Raw genomic sequence first — 16,683 nt, forward strand, 5'->3', positions numbered from 1 at the left:
AACTTCACCATGCTCAAAGGGATATTCAATGTCTGCTTTTTAAAAATCCATTTAACAATAGATGTCCTTCTTGTTAATCATGTTAATCACCATTATTCATACAGAGTGAGTCCATGCACCTTATTATGCGACTTGTTAAGTAAATGTTTACTCCTGAACATATTTAGGCTTGCCATAACAAAGGGGTTGAAAACGTATTGACATTTCAGCTTTTCCTCTTTAATTAATTTGTAAAAATGTCAAAAAAACATACTTCCACCTTGACATTATGGTGTATTGTGTGTAGGCCAGAGACCAAAAAAAATCTAAATTCAGGCTGTAACACAACAAAATGAAGAAAAAGTCAAGGGGTGTGAACGCTTTCTGAAGGCACTGTATTTTACTGCTTCTGAACAACTGAAGTCAGGAGAATGAAATTCCTTTCACAGAGAATCACAGTAAATTATAGTTAACTAGACCACAACAGTCACGACCAGGTAACACCAATGTATGAAACTAAAGACAAGACTATTTTGGCTCATTTCTGGGTTAATAGAATCAGGGTATTTTGGACAAAATTAGTCCCCTTAGAATAAGAGCTGTTCCTGCCAGTGTAAATAGAACAGTTCCAGGGGGAGAAGTGAGACAGCAAAATGGTAACTTAATAAAACACCGCCTTAAGAGATACTGATGACTGTGTGTGTGTGGTGTGTGTGTGTGTGTGTGTGTGTGTGTGTGTGTGTGTGTGTGTGTCCTTGTGGGTACCACAATCTAATTCCTCCTACACTTTGTTGTAGTCTAATACCTCTTCACTGACTCAAATTTGAAGAGGAAAAAGCGAGAGTGTTTTAATTAGATAGAGGAGGAATTGATGGAGAAGATGTTTTGCTCCTGTACGTAATAAGGTTAATAAGATGAGTGTCCCGGGGAGACAGGGAGTTAACATGCAGAGATGCCTATTCAATCAGAGGAACCACAATCACCCAGAGAGAGAGAGAGAGAGAGAGAACATCAGCAGAGAAATAATCACCCATAATAAACATTTAGCTCTGTTTGGGGCTAATTCCCCACTGACACAAACTCAACTCAAATCCATCATGTACTGTATGTGGTTTTAGGTTAAACACTACATTATTGTAGGGCATTGTCTATTACCAGACTTTTTTGAGAGTGAACAGTCAGCGAGGGTGCATCCTTCACAGATTCACTCATTTTCAGGGGAGGAAAAACATTTCCAATCTGTTTAAGTCCTCTCTAACTCAAGGATGGGATTCTATTGGTTTGTTTTCAATTGTGTCTGACCATTTCTTCCAACCCAGTACATTTTTGCCAGTCAAAGTTAGGCTAGCCATCACTTTGCTGTCCTCATAAACCAGCAGTGGCCACAAGGGAGCTAACCAGGACCAGGGAGGGACAGAGCAGTACTGTCCTGTTTCATCCATCCAACACATAGCTTGTAAAGGGATAACAACAGGCCTCGTACAGTACAGAATGATCACGCATTCAGAAACGTGCAGAGACGGCAGCTCAAAACCCCAAACCCCAAAAATCCTTCTGCTCAATTTCAGTCTCTAGAAGGCCTTTGTTGACAAACAGGAAAATCTGAATCCCAGATGTGCATAGAGGCAGAGGAGAGAGAATCTGTCTGTTATGTAGCATGCCAGGGTATCAGGTTAAGGCCTGGGAGAAGGCATTAGTGTGTTCTAATATGGTCGGCACAGTGTGCTCTGCTCTGTGGCTTAGAGCGCATCCCTCTGGGTAAGAGCAGAGGACGAGGCTGATATACTGATACACTGTACAGACACCCACACCCTGCAAATAGAGAGCTCGGGCAGTAGTCCTCACTATTGTAGCAGCAATACAATGTGCTCGCTACAATCAAACGTACATGTTCAGTAACATTATGCTTCATCCACAGCTGACTGACACACAACCCCAACTCTTTGGCACCGCTCACATCAAACCAGACAAGCTCTCTCTAACACACGCCTGACATCCAGAATAGTCTGAAAAGGTCAGCTCAATCCTTTACAGGATACAAACATGGACCAGAAATAGCAACCATTTCAGGAATCATTTCCTTGAGCTGGTATGGTTCATATGAGAGGCGCTATGAACTTTCAGTTGAACACTACCGTAATTGGAAACCATCCACTTATTATCTAGATTGAGTGAGATGGTTTGTGGATTGTGTGAGGAGGCTGGGCTTTGTGTGGTGGAGATGGTAACTGATTTAGCATGTGCTGAAATGGGACACCATCTCCCTGTGACCCTGAGTCTTCCTGCCACCCACCCCCCCACTGTGCTCCTCACACCCCTTGTCTGCTAATCGATCCGTTTGGCACCTCTGACAGTGTGCCTGTGTGTGTGCTTGTGTGTGCGTGAGTGTCTGGTAAACAGATGGTCTTGCTCGTCGCATGCCTGCCACACAGCATTCGTGTTACGGAGAACGCTTTGTAGCTCCAGGCCCTGGTCTGAAAGACATTAGCGCTGTCCATCAGAAATTAATTCCTGGCTTCCTCCAGTCCAGCCAGCCATTGGCCCTCCTCGGCCCCTCTCGCTCTCTGCATGCCGACAGGGGCCACTGTGGTAATGTGATATCGATCCATTTGAGCCGATAAGCGATTTGACTTTGATCAGCCCCAGAAATGCCCAACAACTTTACACTTGACCTTTCTATTATGACCTGGGCCTCCAAAGGTTGATTTACTTCCTCAAACGGTTCTCTTAAAACTGGCTGATGTGAGACAACCTGTATCAGAGAACTTCACACCCTGCCCTCTATCTACCACACACCCAATAATGACCCGCACTTTTGAAACAACCCTCACCACACACCTTGTTCAGTGGAAACTAAAGTAATAGCGAATTCTCATGGATGCTTTTAGCTAAATGCTAACGAGCGCAAACAAACAAATTGCAAAGACAGGAAAATCCAGCTCCTAACGTTAACTAGTAGCTAGTATAGCTACTAGCTAAGTGGTCCATCAGTGTTCCCAGAGGTCTGCCAGATGTACATTTGGATTGCATCTGAATCCCGTTGTGCCCGGAGAGACTACTGCATACTTAACAACTGTGAAGACACTGGTCTCCAGCAGAGTACATGTCCCTTAGAATTACCGATCGTCTTCAGTCCATTAGACACACCACTACTCAGTCTTTTCTGGCCGTTTTCGAGGGAAACTAAAGACATCTGCTTCACTGTGTTTATAATGACATGCAGTACAATATCTTTACACATATCATGCAGAGTGATGGGTCAAAGGTGGAATGACTCAACTGTTTTACTCAACTCATGTCTTACATGGAGGACACAGGATTTTTAAACCAAACTGCCAATTTATCTCGATTTCAATGACGCCTGTTTGAACAATAACTGCAAAGTTCACTGTTTTACTGTACGTAATATGAGCCAGTCATACATTAGGAACCCTAAATGTTACATTTCCATAAACTGAATCAAAATATCACACAAAGAACTTCTCTGTTTAGAGACACTAAATAGTTGAACTGGGTGATTCTATAATAGTGACAATTTGTGAGCGACAAACTATGACATGTGCTATGATGTCAGTGACACTCAGTGGGCACTGGGTTCTGTGAACACTTCCTTGGGTGTAAGCACCTTGGTCAACCCCAGGACTCACTGCACACTGTAGAAAACTGTCACACTGACCTATGATCTATTTATGGTCATTTGCATTTACACCAGTCTTATGCCAACATTAATCATCAAATAAGGAACGGACTCTCTGGAAGAGTCATACTCTCTGGAATCACCTGCTAATGAGAATATGAGGGAGTCCCCCTCTTTGCTTTAGTTTAGAATGAAATCAGTTCTAATTGGAGTTCCAGACATGGAGTTTGATTGTGAGTGGCAGGGAAGGTTCCCTCCTCTCTAAAGTGAATGATGTTGCCACTCGCCAGGATGCCTTGACATCGTCGGCAGTACACTCTCTCGGGAGAAGTCCCACCCTGTCCGTCTGGCTGGTAGAAGGTGTGGGAATCAATCAGCTAAATCCCATGAAACCACATGTTAGCCAAACCACATCCCAAATGAATGTGATGGCCAAACACATAGACAATTTCACCATGACCAGTGAAACATTGATGACCAGAGTGTTGAGTGACCGCTCACGGAAAATCGCTGAGAGGAAAAACCTTACAAAGCATCCTGTGTGATTAGTGTTTACCAGGTAAATAAGTGAAGCTGTGCTGTTCCTGTGTGGGGACAATGTAAAAACAAACAATACCAGGCGTTTAACTTTGTACCATCCAGAGAGACTGTCGACACACGGGCCTTTAACCTCAGCTGGAGGCTTCCTTTAAAAGAGATTATTGACAGGAAGAGGAGCCACGTTAAAGGTTTATTTACAGAACTAGCAGCCACATGGACAAAACCATACCTAGTGGAGTACAGAGACAACACTAGTCTTTCAGCACCTTGCTTTTTAACTGTACTTAACAAAGCCAACCAGACATCTAGCAATTTATTAGTAACTCCTCCATCTTCCTCCCTGCAGGGAAGTCAAACAACTAGAAGAGAGACTCTACCAGTGGAGGCTCCTCATGGGAGGAAGAGGAGGACCATCCTCCTCAGGGAATTTTTATTGACTAAAACACATTGTTTTGCAAAGAAGGTCTACAGTAGCCTCAACAGCACTCTGTAGGGCAGCACCATGGTGTAGCTGGAGGACAGCTAGTTTCCGTCCTGCTCAGGTTACATTGACTTCAATACAAAACCTAGGAGGCTTGTGGTTCTCACCTCCTTCCATAGACTTACACAGTAATTATGACAACTTCCGGAGGATGTCCTTCAACATGTCAGAGCTCTTACAGCATGAACTGACATGTTGTCCATCCAATCAAATGATCAGAAAATTAATCTAGTATTGAAAGCATAACCTACAGCTAGGTAGCACTGCAGTGAATAAAATGTGATGAGAAGTTGACTCAAAGAGAGACAATTTTTGAAAAGTTTTGAACAAATTAATTTCTTCAAAAATGAAGGAGAAGCGAGAGATGGAGAAAGCTAGTTGTATTTCATAGTTTTTTTTATTTTTTACTTTCACATACTTAGCAAGGGAACGCAGCTAGCTTGTTAAGCCTACTCAAACACTTGGCTCAAACAGAGAGGGATGCTATGTTGGCTAGCTGGCTATCCAACATTGGAACTCTTCCAAGTCATGGTAAGCGTTTGGTTTTATAGATGTATTGCCAACGGGGCCCGCCGGTGTAACTGCTAAATGCCTTTGTGACTGTACTGCATGATTGTAGCGGGTTTATTAATGCATTAGTTCTAGTAGCTATGTTGGCTATGACATAATATGGTGACAATGATGAAGGCTGTGTGTAGCGGTTAGCGGTTATGATATGAAGGTTTGGCTTGGAAAGGTTTTTTCGCCTGGTCTCAGACAACTGATGTATTGTGCACTGAATTCCACAAGTGAAGGGAAAAGATGAGGAGAGTGCCTAGATGCAAGAAGAAATTCTACAACGATCATTCTGTATTGTATGCATGTGTCTGCTATGAAAGTGAACTGCATTTGCGTGAGATCAGGGGTGTATTCATTCCGACGATTCTGTATATATTATTTTCCTAAACAGAAGCACACGGAACAAAAACGGGGATAAAAATACCTAAATTTGTCCAATAGACACTCTCGTTGTCAACTGTAGTGACTAATAATTACACCCTAGATCAGCTAGATGCAGGCAAGAGTGTGCACGGCGGTATTGAATGTGTCAATGTTTGTCACCTTGATTACTCAAATTTCTCTCGACCTGTGCACCTACGTAGTAAACTTTCATTCATAGGCTAGGTTGTAGCAACCTCGTGATGGGTACAGGGAAAATTTCAGTATAATTTAGTAGCCTAAACCTATCGCTGTTACATTGAACTGGGTGAATGGAATATGAATGACAGTCATCCAATATGTTATAATATAAATAAGGCCATGCTCATGAAAAAACTTTTGCGTCCTCCCTCATCTTAAACGGCACCGACCGCCACTGGACTCTACCCCAATTAAAATACCCCCACCACTGATTCAGTTCATACAGAATCATTTGTAAGCCCATACTAAGCATCCAATGTATATTCAATGTATTATGCTGGACTAACTAACACTTCAAATTACTCTGGAAAGAACTGTATGCCCAACCAATTACTCATCAATGTGAGAGAACAAAATGAGCATTGTCAAGGTTTTTTATGGGAACTACTCACACTTTTCCTCAATCTTATTTTTCTTTACTCAAGAAACAACAAAAGCTTGGGCGAGTGAGTTCTGGGCTATAGAATGAGAGGACAGATTTACAGCCAGTCAGGGTCAAGGGTCATCCTGCTGGATGCTTTCTTTGGAGTGGTCTTTTCTCTCCTTCCTCCTTTCTTTCTTTGAGGTGTCCCCTCCGCTCCCACCCTTCCCCCTGCATTCCCCCATGGCCCGCTCTTTTGTTTAGATATAAATACAAACCAGACTCAGCCATGTCCCACACTGCCACACACACAAACACATACAGTGCACTTGGAAAGTATTAATTTCCACATTTTGTTACGTTGTAGCCTTATTCTAAAATGTATTCATTTGTTTAATAACCCTCATCAATCTACACACAATATCCCATAATGACAAAGCCAAAACTGTTTTTTAGATTTTTTGCTAATCAAAAAAAACTAACTGAAATACCTTATTTACGTAAGTATTCAGACCTTTTGCTATGAGACTCGAAATTGACCTCAGGTGCATCCTGTTTCAATTGATCATCCCTGAGATGTTTCCACAACTTGACTGGTGTTCACCTGTGGTAAATTCAATTGATTTGACATGATTTGGAAAGGCACACACCTGTCTATATAAAAACTAAACTGGCCGCTCAGCCAAACTGAGCAATCAGGGGAAAGGACCTTGGCCAGGGAGTTGACCAAGAACCCGATGATCACTGACAAAGTGCTAGAGTTCCTCTGTGGAGATGGGAGAACCTTCCAGAAGGACAACCATCTCTGCAGCACTCCACCAATCAGGCCTTTATGGTACAGTGGCCAGACGGAAGCCACTCCTCAATAAAAGGCACATGAAAGGCACCTAAAGTCTCTCAGAACATGAAAAACAAGATTCTCTGGTCTGATGAAACCAAGATTGAACTCTTTGGCCTAAATGCCAAGCGTCACGTCTGTAGAAAACCTGGCACCATCCCTATGGTGAAGCATGGTGGTGGCAGCATCATGCTGTGGGGATTTATTTCAGCAGCAGCGACTGGGAGACTAGTCAGGATCGAGAGAAAGATGAATAGAGCAGTACAGAGAGGTCCTTGATGAAAACCTGCTCCAGAGCGCTCAGGACCTCAGACTGGGGTGAAGGTTCACCTTCTATCAGGACAATGACCTTAAGCACACAGCCAAGACAATGCAGGAGTGGCTTCGGGACAAGTCTCTGAATGTCCTTGAGTGGCCCAGCCAGAACCCGGACTTGAACCCGATCGAACATTTCTGGAGAGACCTGAAAATAGCTGTGCAGCAATTCTCCCCATCCAACCTGACAGAGCTTGAGAGGATGGGAGGAATGGGAGACACTCCCCTAATACAGGTGTGTCAAGCTTGTAGCATCATGCCCATGAAGACTCAAGGCTGTAATCGCTGCCAAAGGTGCTTCAACAAAGTACTGAGTCTGAATACTTATGTAAATGTGACATTTCTGTTTTTATTTCTAAAAAACTGTTTTACTTTGACATTATGAGGTATTGTGTGTAGATTGATGAGGAAAAGGTCAAGGAGTCTGAATACTTTCTCGAAGGCACTGTACATATGTATGCACGTATGCAGACACTCCCCCCCACACTCTTTATTTTATGCTTTTGGAAACTAGAGGTTGAGTTGATCTGAGCTGGCAATAAAATGGTGTTAGACTAAGTCCTTAACAAAATAGGTAGGAATAGGTATTAGAAATCTGCTCCTTTTATTCTTTGTCCCCAAAGCTCTAGGCGACCAGTTTTGATAGCCTTTAGCCGTACCCTCATCCTACTCCTCCTCTGTTCCTCGGGTGATGTGGAGGTAAACACAGGACCTGTGTGTCCCCAGGCACCCTCATTTGTTGACTTCTGTGATCGAAAAAGCCTTGGTTTCATGCATGTCAACATCAGAAGCCTCCTCCCTAAGTTTGTTTTACTCACTGCTTAAGCACACTCCGCCAACCCTGATGTCCTTGCTGTGTCTGAATCATGGCTTAGGAAGGCCACCAACAATTCTGAGATTTCCATCCCCAACTACAACATTTTCCGTAAAGATAGAACTGCCAAAGGGGGAGGAGTTGCAATCTACTGCAGAGATAGCCTGCAAAGTTCTGTCATACTTTCCAGGTCTATACCCAAACAGTTTGAACTTCTAATTTTAAAAATGAACCTCTCCAGAAATAAGTCTCTCACTGTTGCCGCCTGCTATCGACCCCCCTCCGCTCCCAGCTGTGACCTGGGCACAATTTGTGAATTGATCGCCCCCCATCTAGCTTCAGAGTTCGTTCTGTTAGGTGACCTAAACTGGGATACGCTTAACACCCCGGCAGTGCTACAATCTAAGCTAGATGCCCTCAATCTCACACAAATCATTAAGCAACCCACCAGGTACAACCCTAAATCCGTAAACATGGGCACCCTCATAGACATTATCTTGACCAACTTGCCCTCCAAATACACCTCCACTGTTTTCAATCAGGATCTCAGCGATCACGGCCTCATTGCCTGTATCCGCTATGGGTCCACGGTCAAACAACCACCCCTCATCACTGTCAAACGCTCCCTAAAACACTTCTGCGAGTAGGCCTTTCTAATCGACCAGGCCCAGGTATCGTGGAAGGATATTGACCTCATCCCGTCAGTCAAGGATTCCTGGTCATTCTTTAAAAGTAATTTCCTCACCATCTTAGATAAGCATGCCCCTTTCAAAAAAATGCAGAACTAAGAACAGATATAGCCCTTGGTTCACTCCAGACCTGACTGCCCTTGACCAGCACAAAAACATCCTGTGGCAGACTGCAAAAGCATCGAATAGTCCCCACGATATGCAACTGTTCAGGGAAGTCAGGAACCAATACACGCAGGCTAGCTTTTTCAAGCAGAAACTTGCATCCTGTAGTTCTAACTCCAAAAAGTTTTGGGACACAGTAAAGTCCATGGAAAACAAGAGCACTCCTCCCAGCTGCCCACTGCACTGAGGTTAGGTAATACGGTCACCACTGATAAATCCATGATAATCAAACATTTCAATAAGCATTTCTCAACGGCTGGCCATGCCTTCCTCCTGGCTACTCCACCCCCACCCCCCCCCCCCCCCCCGCAGCTACTCAACCAAGCCTCCCCAGCTTCTCCTTCACCCAAATCCAGACAGCAGATGTCCTGAAAGAGCTGCAAAACCTGGACCCGTATAAATCAGCTGGGTTTGACAATCTGGACCCTCTCTTTCTAAAACTATCCGCTGCCATTGTTGAAACCCCTATTACCAGCCTGTTCAACCTCTCTTTCGTCTCGTCCGAGATCCCTAAAGTTTGGAAAGCTGCCGCGGTCATCCCCCTCTTCAAAGGGGGTGACACCCTAGACCCAAACTGTTCCAGACCTATATACATCCTGCCCTGCATATCTAAAGTCTTTGAAAGGCAAGTTAATAAACAGATCACTGACCATTTCGAATCCCACCGTACCTTCTCCTCTGTGCAATCTGGTTTCCGAGCCGGTCACTGGTGCACCTCAGCCACGCTCAAGATACTAAACGGTATCATAACCGCCATCGATAAAAGACAGTACTGTGCAGCCGTCTTCATCAACCTGGCCAAGGCTGTCAATCACCGTATTCTTATCGGCAGAATCAAAAGCCTTGGTTTTTCTAATGACTGCTGCACCTGGTTCACCAACTACTTTGCAGACAGAGTTCAGTGTGTCTAATCGGAGGGCATGATTGTCCGGACCTCTGGCAGTCTCTATGGGGCAACCACAGGGTTCAATTCTCAGGCAGACTCTTTTCTCTGTATATATCAATGATGTTGCTGCGGGCAATTCCCTGATCCACCTCTACGCATGCGACACCATTCTGTATACTTCTGGCCCTTCCTTGGACACTGTGCTAACTAACCTTCAAACGAGCTTCAATGCCATACAACACTCCTTCCGTGGCCTCCAACTGCTCTTAAACACTAGTAAAACTAAATGCATGCTTTTCAACCGTTCGCTGCCCGCACCCACCCGCCCGACTAGCATCACCACCCTGGACAGTTCCGACCTAGAATATGTGGACAACTATAAATTCCTAGGTGTCTGGTTAGACTGTAAACTCTCCTTCCAGACTCATATTAAACATCTCCAATCCAAAATCAAATCTAGAAATCGGCTTTCTATTTCGCAAAACAAAGCCTCCTTCACTCACGCCGCTAAACTTACCCTAGTTAAACTGACTATCCTACCGATCCTCGACTTCGGCGATGTCATCTACAAAATAGCTTCCAATACTCTACTCAGCAAACTGGATGCAGTCTATCACAGTGCCATCCGTTTTGTTACCAAATCACCTTATACCACTCACCACTGCGACCTGTATGCTCTAGTTGGCTGGCCCTCACTACATATTCGTCGCCAGACCCACCTGCCCCAGGTCATCTATAATTCTATGCTAGGTAAAGCTCCACCTTATCTCAGTTCACTGGTCACGATAACAACACCCACCCGTAGCACACAGGTATATAGCAAGTATATCTCACTGATCATCCCCAAAGCCAACACCTCATTTGGCTGCCTTTCCTTCCAGTTCTCTGCTGCCAGTGACTGGAATGAATTGCAAAAATCGCTGAAGTTGGAGACTTATTTCCCTCACCAACTTTAAACATCAACTATCTGAGCAGCTAACCGATCGCTGCAGCTGTACATAGTCCATCTGTAAATAGCCCACCCAATCTACCTACCTAATCCCCATACTGTTTTTATTTGATTTACTTTTCTGCTCTTTTGCACACCAGTATCTCCACTTGCACATCATCATCTGCTCATTTATCACTCCAGTGTTAATCTGCTAAATTGCAATTATTCGCTCCTATGGCCTATTTATTGCCTACCTCCTCATGCCTTTTGCACACACTATATATAGACTTTATATTTTCTACTGTGTCATTGACTTGTTTATTGTGTTATTGGCTTGTTTATTGTTTACTCCATGTGTAACTCCGTATTGTTGTCTGTGTCACACTGCTTTGCTTTATCTTGGCCAGGTCGCAGTTGCAAATGAGAACTTGTTCTCAACTAGCCTACCTGGTTAAATAAAGGTGAAATAAAAAATAAAAAGATTAGGCTAATAAATATATGAGCATGCTCATTAAAACTGTCAAAAGGAATTTTGATTGCTTAATCATAATCTAGAGCCCCGATTAGGTAGCTATGATTGGAAGATGAGACATAGTTAATTAAATGGGATGGTGGTCAGTGATAGCAGTGATGGTTGTGATAGTGATAGATGCCCTAGTGAGGATGTGATAGCACTGATTGTGTGCTTTGGATCTCAATGGCAGAAAAGCCTGGGGAAAATCGTTAGTACTAAAGCTGCAAACACATTCCCGAGATGAAGGGAATTGGGAAAGAAAACAACCATTGTTTGTTGGGAGCTACTTCGTTTGAGATGATTTCAGCTGATGTATCTGTGGCATGAAAACAAGATGAGTGGACTGGAGTGAGGATTCAATCTCAAATACAGGGAGGGCAAGAGGAGGATAGGGAGAGAGCAGGAAAGATAGGTAGGGGAGAGTCTCTAAGCGGGAGAAAGACAAGAGCCAAACAGACAAGTAGATGTAGAGAAACAGAAAGAAAAGGAGGGAGTGAGAAGGGGGTAGATGGAGTGTGTGTAACTGTGCCAGGTCTCTGCGCTAGTCTGTTGGTAAGGAAACAGACTGGAATGTGGGGCTCTCCAGTTAAAGGCAATTTAATGAACATCCACTTTGGGATACTGTTACCACTGGGATCTGGGGGAGCAGACTGTGTGGATCTGGTAGACTGGATTGGTGTTTATCTTACACCGTTTTATGTGACGTTCAATGACAGTTGATGAATTTAACTAAACAATGATGATAATATATTGTCTTATTATGGCAGGGCCACTGACCTGTATGGCTGCGGATGTGGACCCTCAAAGTGCCGTTGCTGGCGAACTTCTGTCCGCAGTATGGGCAGATCTTCTCCTTTTCCCCTGTGTGCGTCTGGTACGGCAAAGATCAGAAAACATATTGTCGGTATTTAGGAAAGACAATTGTAACATTCAGTGGTACATCTTTCCCTCGTTACAAAGCACATGATGATCACTGCTAGAGCAGACCAACCACTTGGATACTATTAGCTCTGCTAAAACTCTTGGATACTAAACAGAGAAACTTTGAAAGGTTCCATTCCAGTTAAATGCCCTATGGTTATATGCCATTTACAACGTCTTTTTAAATAAAGTGTTGGATAAGCTGTCAAAGTTGTTTAATATATATTGTCACTCAAAAGCTACAAAGCCTCAAAGCCGACCCCCTTTCAGGGTGTATTCAAGGGTGGTCTTCTGACAAATATTTGATGTCAGTCATTTAACCACTGGGAGTGCCCACTGAGAGACCAGACCTCCCTGGTGCTAGACAGGAATCTGCATGGCGCAGATAGAGCTAGACACTGTTACTAACGCTTGTGTTCATATGAACTGTACAGCTCTCCAATTGGAACTCTACAGGCTCTGAATTCTACAGCTCGCCAATAGAAACTCTACAGGCTCTGAACTCCACAGCTCTCTAGTGAGAACTCTGTGAGCTCTGAACTCTACAGCTCTCCAGCGGGAACTCTCCAGCTCTCCAATTGGAACTCTACAGGCTGACATTAGGGTGGTTTCAGTCTCTCTGCGGAAAGCTGGATTAAAGAATCCAAACGATTCAGCAGGCCTATCATTAGAGTCAAAGAGCCAGGAGGTTGAGGGTGAGGAGCAGGGTGGAGACCAGAGGGATCTGCTCTGCCTGCATTCCTCTTCCCCTCCTCGACCTGCCCTCTCCCTCCTCCTGTCCTCGCTTCGAAAAACACACTCAGGTCAGTCTTTTCTCTGAGGTCCAGATTGACGGGCACTGTATGTATACACAGCAGAAAATGTGTGCAAAAAGAGGAGCGTGCTGCACCCCTCAGCAAGGCTAAATGTCTCTCACCCTCCCTCTCTCTCTTCCTTCATTCTCCTTGACTTCCTCTCTCTCATTATTTCTTTCTTTCTCTTTCTTCCTGCTGAAAGGTAAGTATGATGTGAATTCTGCTGCTGGCCTGATGTAAATTCCCCAGAATAAACACAACTATTAGAAGCTCAAATTCTGTGTGACAGTTTAAACAGCAGTACAACAATACAGACAGGAATACCACTTTTCCTTTCCACCATCCTCTTCTCTCCATCCCCCCATCACCCCCACGCTATCGGCATTAGGTTACATAAACCCTTTCCTTCACTCTCCCTCTCTGAGACACACAAACACGGACAGATGTCTCCCAGATGCCTCAATGTACAGTTGTTTGGTTTGTTGTTTGCATTCTTACTTCATATAAGGCTTCATATTTTTCACTGGGGAACATTATGTTCCAAAACAGACCTTGGGAAAGTATTGGGGTTATACATAAACATTACACCATCCTTTTAATATGAATAGTACGGATGTGACATTAATAACTTGGCTAACACCTCCATCATTTGTTCACACACAAAACATAAACACAAACAAAAGCAGTGCCGAATAAACAATGTACAGGTACTGTACAGGTAGTGCACACACACCGCACAAATGCTACATGTACACACATCTCTGCCTTTAAGAATGATTACGGCAATTTAAGGGTGTTCTGAAAGGAAGACTAAACTAGGGCTGCCAGAGAAACGCATCATTACTGTTCATTTTCAGATCAACCTGGCAGCTGAGAGGACACCCAGACAGCACACTGACAAAAGCACCTGGAGGAAAACAAACACAGATGACAGGAACAAGACGATCCATAGTCTCTTGCCATGAGTGGAATAGGAAATGGAGGATAAAGACTGTCCTCTTTATAGTATACTACAGCACACAGAGCACTATGTACTCCATGTTTTCCCCAGATCCCCAGTCAGAGTTCTGGGTTGTGTCCCAGATGGCACCATTTTCCATATTTAGTGCACTACTTTTAACCAGAGGTTTAGGCTCTTTTGACCAGGGCCCTGGGTTAAAAGTAGTGCACTACAAAGGAAATAGGGTGCCACAGTCCCAGCCAGGTTTCTGAGGTCAGCTATCTGTCTTTAATCACTGCCAGAACCGAGCACTCTCTCAGCAGTCTCCAGTCTCTGAACACCGACCGACCGAGAGACAACTCATGTGCCTTGTGCCTGTCTGTTTTCAGTCCTACTGTGCTAAGGCCATGTTATGTTTGATTTGTTTCTTTTGCCATGTGCCAAGAAACTGTTTGGTCTCAATCTGATCCATAAACCAAGCGGGCAATGTCAGATTGAGGCTGGTAATCTGCTCTGGGATCTGTCCAGTGCTTTGAAACCCTGTGGAGCTAATGTACTAAATGCCATGTGTAATTTACAAACAGAGACCGGATGATTCCTGGGCTGCATTGGGAACAATGGTGGAGGATGACTATACACTGTAGCCTAGTTCCGGTCCAGCATACAAGAGAGATCACAAGAAAACATCAAATGTACATTTTCTCTACTTTTCTTTAAAGGAAAAATCCACCCAAAACCACTCATTCCTTTAATTTACAGTGTTAACACTAATATATGAGAACAACATTTGTTGTTAAAAAAAGGTTATAAATAAGGTTGGTAGTAACATGGAAATTCATCGTGGAAATCTGTTGCAGCTCAAGTCGACTACAAAATCCACAATGCAATGCTCTCTCTATGAGCTGGCTTGCTAGTTAGTTAGCAAACGTAGCTACACACAATAAAACCAAAGACAATATCAGCATGTGACATAGTTAGCTGTACAATCGCCTAAACAAACTGCACTATCAGTTTAGGAGTCTACAACCTCACCATGTTCAACCTGCAGATCGATGTGCCTCAGAGTGGAGTCTAACATTTGCAACGGCAGATAGAATTTTGAGGAGATGGGAATGTTGCCCGTGCTAAGCCATTGGGGGCACCGGTGCATTCTGGACAATTCTGGGACAAGGAGTGCTCTCCTTCAAAGAGTGAATGAGAGTCTATTGGGCGCTAGCTCAAAAACAAATATTTTCCGAGATTGGAGATAATTAACTCGCCATTTGTAGTATCGTATAGCTTTAGAATCGTGACAACAGGCACCTTCCTCAACATATACACTGACTTTGAGAATGCATTGTGTGACGGTAAGCTTAGCAACCGCGTCACGCAGCATGACAACGTGAACGCGATTGGCCGACAGTCTGCTGGTTTGGGAGTTATACGTTCCTTGATTTATGGAATTCTTCAATTCAATTTAAGGTGCTTTATTGGCATGGGAAACATATGTTTACAATGCCAAACCAAGTAAAATAGAATAAACTAAAGTGAAATAAACCATTAAAAAATGTACAGTAAACACAAATGTTCCAAAAGAATAAAGACATTTCAAATGTCATATGTCTATATACAGTTTTGTATATAATATTTAGAATGGTGTACGTCGGACTGGCTGAACTCACCTTCTTGTGGCTCTTGAGAACAGAGGGGGTGACGAAAGCCTTCTCACACAGGTCACATTTGTACTTCTTGTGTCCGTCGTGCACCACCTGGATGTGTACGTTGAGCGTGTCTTTCCTCTTGAAGGTGGCGTCACACTGGTCACACTTGAATGTCCTCTCACCTTCAGAAATGACAAAAGACCAACCCAACACAGTAAAGAAAGAGCAACTTTCTGTCACTTATTTTTGCACCCTCTTATTTTCTGGGGAGAATGACAAGAAAGAGAGGGATCCATTGTTGTATCTGTGAAAGCATAACCATCACTCACAGTAGGCCTGAAAACAATTTCTCCAGGCCAATTGTATGGGCTAAAGAACATTGTGTGTTACATTACTGCTCCCTGCAATTTTCTTTACAAATGATCTGGACTGTACTTATTTTTATACCTTTACCTTGTACCCTTTTTCAAAAATGATGCTCATCTTGCATCCATAGCAACCCAGACTGAAGGAGAGGACAGAAACAGACAGACGCTGATCATACAGAGCTGCTTGCTCTTCGAATGCGTCTCTTATTTCACAGCAATAAAAAACACCAACCAACACTTACATTTTTCATTCACTTAAAAACATTAAAAACACCAGACATCACTCTGACATTAAACAAAAGCACATCTGTCAGCTGTTCCCAAACCAGAGCCATATAGACTACAGCATGGTGTTATTCTTTACGCCTTAACTCAGTGACTCCATACAACAGAGGCTTTTGTTGAAAAGTGCCTTTTCCATTATAGAGGGATCAGTGGGTTGGTTTCCATCAAGTGGTTTGGAGAGCGTGTATGCTTGGCAGAGTGAGCCTTGGCCCCAAACGTGTGTTCATTCTCCCATTACGAAGAATGAACATGATGGTCAGCACAATAAAGTAGGACACAAGTAGAGGCCTGTGTCCTTTAATGCTCTAGTAGTCAAATAAAACCATTCCCTCCATTAATATTAAAGTCAGGTACTCAACCAGACACAGACTTCATTAATGCTGAGGTTTTAAGTCATTCACAAACA

At 43.6% G+C, this 16,683-nt stretch overlaps 1 protein-coding gene across 2 annotated transcripts in view; it reads right to left on the reverse strand.

Moving 5' to 3' along the window:
- The window catches only part of LOC139407649 (PR domain zinc finger protein 5-like), a 64,309-nt gene that overhangs the window by 17,863 nt on the left and 29,763 nt on the right, over positions 1-16,683 (reverse strand). For both annotated transcript variants that reach the window (XR_011634112.1, XM_071151487.1), the window contains exons 12-13: positions 15,646-15,806; positions 12,107-12,200 (exon numbers count right to left, since the gene is read on the reverse strand). Coding sequence is in view for 1 of the 2 variants with exons in the window: in XM_071151487.1 (XP_071007588.1) it covers positions 12,107-12,200; positions 15,646-15,806 (255 nt within the window). In the remaining variant the exon portion in view is untranslated. The remainder of the gene's footprint in view (positions 1-12,106; positions 12,201-15,645; positions 15,807-16,683) is intronic.

Source organism: Oncorhynchus clarkii, chromosome 4, assembly GCF_045791955.1.
Source record: "Oncorhynchus clarkii lewisi isolate Uvic-CL-2024 chromosome 4, UVic_Ocla_1.0, whole genome shotgun sequence".
NCBI lineage: Eukaryota > Metazoa > Chordata > Actinopteri > Salmoniformes > Salmonidae > Oncorhynchus > Oncorhynchus clarkii.